The sequence below is a fragment of the Podarcis erhardii genome, assembly GCF_964252035.2.
Source record: "Podarcis erhardii genome assembly, chromosome: 6".
Lineage (NCBI taxonomy): Eukaryota > Metazoa > Chordata > Lepidosauria > Squamata > Lacertidae > Podarcis > Podarcis erhardii.
The window spans coordinates 36,013,077-36,022,713 of NC_138510.1; the positions used below are offsets into that span (position 1 = coordinate 36,013,077).

The 9,637-nt window shown below is 43.7% G+C and overlaps 1 protein-coding gene and 1 long non-coding RNA gene across 2 annotated transcripts in view; one reads left to right on the forward strand and one right to left on the reverse strand.

Moving 5' to 3' along the window:
• Window positions 1-6,769, reverse strand: part of LRIG2 (leucine rich repeats and immunoglobulin like domains 2) — a 42,082-nt gene extending 35,313 nt beyond the window's left edge. The window contains exon 1 of the mRNA XM_081864897.1: window positions 6,408-6,769. Coding sequence (XP_081721023.1) covers window positions 6,408-6,655 — 248 coding nt within the window. The 5' untranslated portion in view covers window positions 6,656-6,769. The remainder of the gene's footprint in view (window positions 1-6,407) is intronic.
• A 103-nt stretch (window positions 6,770-6,872) lies between these two features.
• On the forward strand, window positions 6,873-9,064 carry LOC309343477. Its single transcript, XR_014157290.1, has 2 exons — window positions 6,873-7,054; window positions 8,697-9,064. It is a non-coding gene; the product is annotated as an uncharacterized lncRNA (long non-coding RNA).
• The last annotated feature ends 573 nt before the right edge of the window (window positions 9,065-9,637 follow it).

Consider the following 9,637-nt stretch of genomic DNA (forward strand, 5'->3'; position numbering starts at 1 on the left):
TGAAGTACGTATCATTGTGCTCAAAGACGTTCAACAGTTATTTTATTTCAAGGTGGCTTGAAGGGCATGCAGAAGACCCTAGGCACAGTCCCTAGTATCTCCAGGTAGGGATGAGAGATACTCTGCCTAAAACCCTGGAGAACTGTTGCCTGTCAGCATAAATACTGAGCTATGGTTTGATTTGGTATATGGGTGCTTCCTATGTTCCTAATAACACTTCATCACCACAAGGACGCCTTATGGAGGCACTGAATGATCCCCACTTTCCTCCCCCTCACCTCCTGAGCAGATTTGAAGGCACACACAAGGGGAGGAGAGACAGGAAAGCACACTGCACTAGCACAAAAAACCACCCATACTTTTAGTTATAAGAAAACTCAAAGCAACTAAACTTCTGTACAAGACTCAGGATTTGAGTGCTTTGCATTAATCCAATGAACACTACACCTACAATCCAGAGAGCTAGCAAATACATAGAATCATAGAATTGTAGAGTTGGAAGGAACCCTGAGGGAGGGTCATCTAGTCCAACCCCCTGCAATGCAGGAATCTCAACTAGATCATACATGACAGGTGTGTGTAGCTCATCATAGGGTACATCTTCTAATTTATGGGTTTTAATTGAGTACTTGACACACTCTGCAAATGCTTTTTTGGGGGTGGGGAATATGATGCTCAGACATTGTTTGTTAACGAAGAATCCTTTCCCAGAAAGACACCTGGGCTATATACAGATCACATTTAAACTAGTCAATCCATAAGACAATACCATCATCCATTCTCCACATGGACACCATGTTAAAATGCATGGATTGGAAGCTCAAGTGGAGATTTTGAATGGAAAAAAATATGTTTATTTAAAAGACAGAGAGGCAAGGAGGAAAAGAATGGATGAACTGATGGTGTGCCTTCAACATGGTGAGTGAAATAATGCAAGATGAAATCTTATATATAGCATGTCAGACAAAATAAAGGTTAGAAAAAAGTAACATATCCTTACATACTTTGGAAAGAGAAAAGCAGCCCCGACGAGCAAGATCAAGGCCTATCCAAACCAGCAATACATTTCAGGGAATGGCCAGGGCACAAAAGCAAAATGCTCTCCCATAGTTTGTCACCAGCACTGAATACTGTAAATTATATAATGCCTCTGAACCTGGAGGTTTTATTTAACTATCAGTTTGACAGATTGTGAATGGATCTATCACTTTTGCCCTGCTTAGGGTGGTGCACCAACTGCAACTAGACTTAATTTTTGCAATGCACTCCACGTGGGACTTCCTTTGAAGAGCCTACAGAAACGTCAGTTGATCCAGAATGTATCAGCAACAAAACCAGTTGATGTTTGTCTACATGAGCATATTATACCTGTTTTACAACAGCTGCACTAGTTGCCTATTCACAATTCAAACTGTTGGTGATTATCATTGAACTCATAAACAGCATGTGCTCAGGATCCCTGAGGGTTTGTCTCCTCCCGTATCAACTTGCCTCCACCCTAAGATCCATCAGGGAAGCTCTTCATCATGTTTTGTTTGTGAACAAGGCACAGCTGGTTAGATCACAGAAGTGAGCCTAGATTGCGGAACTCCCTATCTTGGGTGCCAGTTTGGCCTTCTCTCTCCTTGCTTTTTGCCACTTTAAGACGTTTTAGTATTAGTCCAACAGGCATTTGACATGCTGAGTTCTTCAGGATACTTATGTGATCTTATTTTAAAGACTGGTTGCATCTTCTTCACTTGCCTTTTTTTCTGATGTTGGATGCCTCTTGAATTTCATTGTTATTTAAAATGTTAGGTCCCTGAGCACTAACAATTCTGTAGAAGGGTGGGCTATAAATATTTTTAATATCACCATAGTCTGTGGACTCCATTAGCTGCTGTACAGCATAAACAGGGTCAACAACTCTTGGCTGGTATTGACTGCAAGTGAAGGTTTGTCATCATGAACCAGCTGCCTCAACTTGGGAGAGGGGCATGTTCTTGTCTCTATCACCATGCTAAGCTAATATTACTGATTATTATTTTTTTAAGTTGACTGCTTTTGCAAAAGAAAATGGTGATCATCCTCTGGCTATCAAGTGATAAAGTAAAAACAGAATTAACTAAAAGAAAAATGTTTAGTTTAACAGTAACTATTAAACAGTTTTTAAAAGGGAACAAGGATTAGAAATCATAAAGCATTCATGTAAAAAATAAAAAGCAAGGTTTAATGATGTATTCAAAATTAGACCTAACAAAATTCTAGGTGCATACATTTTGCAGGATGAGTGTCAGGAACACTGCTTTAAGGTGCTTCAGATCTTACTTGCAAGGCTGGTTCCAGAGAGCAATGTGGCAGGCATGTTCTTGACCCACCTGGCATTTGTATTATGAGGTGCCACCAGGCACTATTTTGTCCTCGGTGGTATTAAATGTCCATGTGAAGACATAAGGAGTAATCACTTCAGGATTTGGAGCAAAGTGTCATCAGTATGCTCTTGGAGCTTGATGAAGACTTTTTAAAATTACAGCAGGTATTTTAAATAAGTGTCTCTGATTTTACAGTTAACTTTAACCCATTTTATTCCCACTATATCCCTTTTGTACACCACTTAGAAACTATAGTGTTAAGCAGTATATAAGTGGTTGAAAAAATGAATAAAAGATTTTCCTGCAGCTTGGATTAAGCACTAGAGGACTCAGCATGTTCAGTGAAAATGGGATGCTGACTAACTGTTGAGGTTTGGAGGGGCGGAATGGAATGAAGAGACTGGAACCCTGAACAAAGGATTTTCACACTGTAATGTTTTGTTTTAGGGCTCCATGTGTTACCATCTATATGCTGTTTGGTATAAGTCTTGCACAACAGAACTAAGTCACATATTTATTACACAATATGGAAAGCTAAATGCCATATGACGTGGCTCTCTTATCTTGATTAAATAAAGCCCACGCTCAGTAGCAGAGCATTTTCTAAGAGCAGGAACCACAAGCAATGATAGCACTTTTCTAAACCTTTAAAAGCAAAAAAACATTTTTTCAATTAAACTTAGAGAGCAGCTAGCAGCTGTTCACCAGATTTACTTAATCAAGCAAAGTAGCAGTAAGCATCTCATGTACTTCTGCCTGCAATCCCAAACTCTTACACAGGAACATTTCCCACTGAATTCAGTGGAATTTACTTACAAGTAGATATGCACAGGATCAGGCTGCAAGACGGGTAAAGCTCCTTCTCTCATACAATTCATCCTGGACCCTGCGGTTGGTAGGTTTGTTGCACTAGGCAGTGAGGTAGGTATATGAGAGCTTTCTCTGTTGTGGTCTGACTGTCAAATATGCTATTGCTTGAAGCTGAGAAGACAGAGACCCTGACAGGCTTCTGCCACTAAAGCATTCTTATTCTCCAGGCATGTGAGGTAAAGTAGTGAGACCACTTCTGTGTTTAAGTACTTCCAGGCTCTTCTGCTTTATTAAAAAAATACTTTTAGTGGCCATTTTAACATACATTCTTTGTGTAACAGCTGTTTATTTCATGACACCCTGGAAATCACTATGTGTGATGGTCTATAAATTTGGATAAATCAATTAGGCATCATATTCAGAAGTATCAAAAATAATCTTAAATGGTAGATTTAAGATTAGACTGCACTAAAAGATTACATACACTTCATAAACATCTATGCAGAAAAGTAATCAGATTTCAAACGGGGGTTTTACGCACTTACAACCCGTTTCTTCCAAAGATCAATATTTATTTTTTTAAAATGATGCTACAGCTCCTTTATTTAGAAAGACATGTTGTGAAGGAAAACACATTAGTCTTGTATGCACATATACCGGTACATCCATGCATACAAAACTAATGGGAATTCTGAACTGTGGGGCCAACAGGACATAAAATGCAAAAGGTCTGTGACATTTCTAAGCAAGGAGCCTGTACACATTTGGGCTATGCACAGAAATGTTACAGACCCCATTGTTTATCATTGTTTATCATTTTTTCACTCTGTACCCACATGTGTATATATAATCTGCCAACTGAGGATAAGACTTCATGAATCTTGACAAAGTGAGCTCAAGTCTCCAAAATCTTATGCTGGAATACATCTGTTAGTCCCTAAATTAAAGGCTGCAATCTACTCAAAAGCCCACTGAATTCAACTGGGCTTATTCCCAGGTTAAATAGGGTTAAGATTGCTATGTAAATTAGCTGCATTTTGTTCCAACAGGACCTAACTGAGTCATGGCAAATTTTTCATACTGATGTCAATAGGATCCAAGTTCTGGATTTTAAGTGCCACAATACTTTTTCTTGTGTACATGGCATGCTTAGCCATCATCTGCTTTATTGTGCAGATTTAGACGCGTGACAAAAAAATAAACAAATCACACTCCTCTGGCTTGACTGTAATATCCCCAAGATATTCAAAGTCACCTAACTAGCAACTGCCTTCCACAGTCAGTAGCAATACCATTATTAGGAAGCAGTAGTCTCATAATTAAACAACTTGGCATTAAGGCCAACTATGAGAGGTCAGATACAGCCCTGGGCTCATGACCAATGACTAGAAGAGTCTCATCAGGAACAAAAACAGCAACCACACTGCAAAAAGAAATCTCAGTTCTGTCTTTCACAATATGAATTGCAGACAGATTCCATTTTTACAAGTCAAAACAATACAAATACATAAATGTGCACTACCTTACCTTTTTCACTTGCCTTTGGTATGCTATTTATAGACACTAGCTGACTACACAGAACAATATTTAGCATAGGGTTACCTTAACCATCAATGATGCTTCAGTGTCTCACTGAATAACACAAAGACACATCCCAGGATCTTCCCCAAGCCAGGCAAGACTACTAAATTTAGCAGTTGTCCTTCTCTCAAGTACTGTGATTTCATCAAGAGGTCGTGAACTTCTCACAGAAGTTCCAATACCTGCAACGTACTACAATTACCAAAATTAGTTGCTAGAAGTCAAATTGGTTTATTTGGTACATTTATATCCCATCTTTTCTTTCAATGAGCACAACATGGTGTACATGTTTCATGACAACTACACTGACATAAAAACTACCAGCATATATATTTGAGCGGATAGACACTAAGCAAAGGAATACCAGGGCAACTTATTTTTATGAAGACAGCCCCAAATTTGCCAATCAGAAAAGGGATACTCTTGAAAAGGTTGGAATCAGAACTACAGAAACAATGAGAAATAATGATGGTAACTGATGCTCAAACTTTAATAACCATTTTTAAAGGAAACAAGAGTCATACTATATAGCTTTATATATTGCTCCACAATAACCCATATCTAATATACCACTAAGTGATACCTGCCCAACATGTTCAGTGAGATAACTGACAGGCAAGTGTAACATCTGTGTAACATGATAAAAGGGTCCACTCATGGGGGAATAGCACAGTAACTACCTAGTCCTTTATCTTCTAGAATCTAGTGAACATACTTCAGCACTTCTTAGAACACTGTCACAAGCTCCTTAATGACACTGAAAACAGTCTCCTATCTGCCTGCCTTGAAGTAAACATCATCTGATAACAGGGCTGAGCAACTGGTGTCCTCTCCAGATTTTGTCAGACCTCAGTTTTGATCATGACTACTGACCACGCTGGCTAGGCTGATGAGAGTTGGGAGTCCATCAACATCTGGAAGGCCACAGGTTCTCCACCCCTGCCTTAAAATAACAACACTGTCGGATTTCCCTGATTGTGGACACTTAGCCAGTACAGCAAAACTCCACAACTGGTGTTTTGGTCTTCTTTGTGTGTTCAGCAAAAGTTAACAGACCACACCACAGATTCACCAAGGCCAGGTTCAGACTATCAGTAGCAACTCCTGCCAACTTTTATCAAGACCAAGTGGTAACGCTGTCTGAAAAAAAAGTTCCAATAAGTAATAATACGACACAACAGAAACCGGCAGGCGAACTATGCTGTTGTAACAGCAGCAGAACCCAAAGCGGATCCTTTCACACAAACGAGTTGCGCGTGAGCGTCCCACCATTTGGCGAACAAACACAAATCCCCAGTTAGGAGGGGGAGAGAGAAGACTCACAAACAGTTCCCATTGTTTTGAGACACGAACTTGGCACCTGCAAGCGAGGGGATCCACAAGATCCTCTTACCTGCCCATCCTTCAGCATCCACGCATACAACCACCCCCGCTCAGCTTTGCCCCGCGTCAAGGTGAAAAAACGAGACGGGAGGCTAGATTTGCCCTTTAGGATCTGAAAAGGACCACTTCTGAAACCCCCACTCAGGATACCGCTTTGCCCGTGACGACTGAGGGGGAGGTGGAAGCACCTGCCGTGTCTGCGGGGCGGAGACCCTCCTGCCCCTGGTGGAAAAGCCCCGCTGGGGAACGTGAGGAGGGAGACGCAGAAAAGAGGCTACTCACCTCGCGGAGGGGCCACCGCTGCGAGGCAAAGGCGAGAGCAGGCCCTGCTCCAGGCTCCGGCCGGACAAGCGGAGGCGGCTGCAGTCCAACACACCTCGCCGGCAAGAGCAAGGCGAGGCGGCGCACGGGTCCCCGGACGCCCCTTGGAAAAGAGGCGGGAGGGGGAGAAGCAGCAGCAGCAGCGCCGCCGCCGGCGGGAACAGCGCCATTGGCGGCGCCCCCCGGCCAGGCCCGGAGCTCCACCGCATCCTCCGTCCCTCTCTTTCTCTTTCTCCCCCCCCCCTTCCCCGCCCCCGCGAAGGCCCAGCCAAGCCAGGCCTCGCCGCTATGAGCTCGGCCTCACGCACGCCCCGCCCCCTGCTAGCTCCCCTCGGCCTGCCCGTGCGCAGAGCGGAGGAGCCCACAGGGGAGGATCCGGCCTGGGCCTGGCCGAGGTCTGCGCACGCGCGCCGAGCCTTGGGAGAACGTTCGGGGGAGGAGGGGGCGGGGCCGCGGAGGCGCCTCGGGCCGCCGGAGGGAGGCGCTTGAGCGTCGGCGGAGGAAAGGGCGGGGCAATTGCACCGCGGGGGGTGAAACTCCGCCCTCTACGCTCACCTTCGCCGGCGGCGGCAAGGTTGACTTGAGCGCCTTCAGCAGCCCGGTCCTCGGTGTGTTTACCCAGAAATAAAGTCCACTGTTTTCAGTGGGCCTTACTCGCGAGTAAATGGGAGCGGGGCTGCGGGGATTAGGCGTTGCCCTTCGTCCGCCTTCCCGCTCCGTGCTGGCGGGATAAAAGGGATGTGGTCAGCCCTGAAACTGTGCGACCCTCACCGTCTCCTTGTATCTGAAGAAGTGTGCATGCACACGAAAGCTCATACCTAGAACTAACTCAGTTGGTCTTTAAGGTGCTACTGGAAGGAATTTTTTTATTTCGTCTCCTCATAAATACAGGAATCCAGTGTTTTTTTTAATATTTAATCCCTACACATCCACCTTTCAGATTCCACATTATATCCATGTCTATGAACAGAACCATGAAAATTAGGGACCTGGCACTTCCCAGTGTCACCATTGTGCAAAAATGTGAATCTAAGGCATTGATCCTGCTGAACTTACATAAAGATAAAGCGGCCTTTACCTTACCATTAGGTCCAGTCGTGACCAACTTTGGGGTTGCAGTGCTCATCTCGCTTTATTGGTCGAGGGAGCCGGCGTACAGCTTCCGGTTCATGTGGCCAGCATGACTAAACTGCTTCTGGCAAACCAGAGCAGCTCACGGAAACGCCGTTTACCTTCCTGCCAGAGCGGTCCCTGTTTATCTACTTCCACTTTGATGTGCTTTCGAACTGCTCGGTTGGCAGGAGCAGGCACCAAGCAATGGGAGCTCACCCCGTCGGATTCAAACCGCCGACCTTCAGATCGGCAAGTCCTAGGTTCTGTGGTTTAACCCACAGCGCCACCCCTTACATAGATTTCTTCAAATCCACCATCAAAGTAGAACTCAACCCCCTCCCCAAGGACAGCTCTCTATGAAGGGTGTCCCTCAGTGTGTAAACTGACCCCTCCCATTATCTCAGTGTTATCTGTGATCCCAAACAAATGCCCTTATCTCCCTTCAGACCATTCCACGTGAGGGCTGGAGCATGCAAGGCCAGCAAGCACAGAATGCTGAGAGCAGGGCTGGTGTGTAGAACCCATATGCCCCTTGCTCAAGCTTGCATTAGGCCTGAACAGTGCTATGGATCTTTTCAATTTCTTCAGGAACCCCCTCCCCCCGAATACCACTATCAAAGTGCATGTATCAGTGTCCATGGATTGTACCACAAAAAAATATCACACACACATCACTTTCTGATGCCACTGCTACACAATCCATCCTGGAGTCTGCAGAGGAGGCTGTCATTTCTTCTCATAACAGAGCATCCAAAAATTCTATCTGTAGCCCTTTCTGGTCTAGCTGCTGTTAAATGACCTGGTTAGGGCCTTATCTTCTTGGGAAAAAATCAGTATTTTCTCCATACTCTTGCCAGTCAGAATGGGTGCTACCATTAGGCAGGGTGAGGTTATTTGCCTCAGGCAACAGAGGTTGAGATGCCACTAAAGGGCATCAAACTGCCAATTATTTAGCTTATTATAATATTTTCACAATGTGAAGGCGCCATTTATACTTTCTGCCTCTGGCTCCAAGTGTTATGGGCCATCTCAGTTGCCACTTCTTGTGTCAAGTGAGATGGGATTCTAAGCAGGGGTTGTGCTCCGTGTGTTTTATTAGACTCCAACCAACTTACACTTTCCCTTTTCTTTTTACAGATGGCTGACGCCTTTCATCTTGGCTGTGAAGTTCATTAAACCTGCAGCAACATCTTATAATGCTATGAAGTTTGAGAGGATGACTTGGAGAAGTGTCCTAGAAACTGGTAGCTAGTTCTAGAAACTGAAAGGGCAGAACTATCAGACAACTTAACTTATTTGGCACTGAATCAGAAAAAGAGAAAGATGCCAAGTGCCCATGGTGGGTTGGCCTCAGACATAAAGTGTGATACAAACTGTGATGGGTTACACCTGCTGTTGAAAGTCATGTAAATGGTGTGGTCTTAAAAGTTCAGTGGCACATACGTAGTTTTCTCCAATAATAAAGTGTGATAAAATGAACTAAGAAACTTGGAACAACTGATAAATGTTTGGCCTTGGTTTGATCCAGTATAATACAGAGAATACATAGGTCACAGGGTAAAGTAAAGAGTCTGTGGCACTATAAAGACTAACAAGTTTATTGTAATATAAGCTTTCATGGACTATATAATACATACACAGCGGAGGGATGTAAACTGTAATCCATAAGAGTCAGTGCTGTGTAAGCCCACACACCCACACAGCTTTTTTAAAATAACACTATTCACCATTACGGAGTATCACCACCTCTTTTTTTGCTGCCCATGCCAGCCATTTTATGCTAGCACCCTCAACACTTTTGTCAATATATTTGCACTGGTACCTCATTTTTCACCAAGAAAGCACTGTATGGGGGTGGGGAGAGTGTGTGTTTTAAGGAACCACAAGAGTCTTTATTGTGTTTGCTGCAACAGACTAATGCAACTACCCTTCTGGAAATAGAATATACCCTAAAGTAAATGATATTGGTATAATAAGGTTACCGTCTTTGGATTTTCCAAAAGCAGAAAACAAACAAACCAGTGCTTATTCGGGTTACTCTTAGGACTCAAGTACCTTTTAGTATTTGCAACACAACT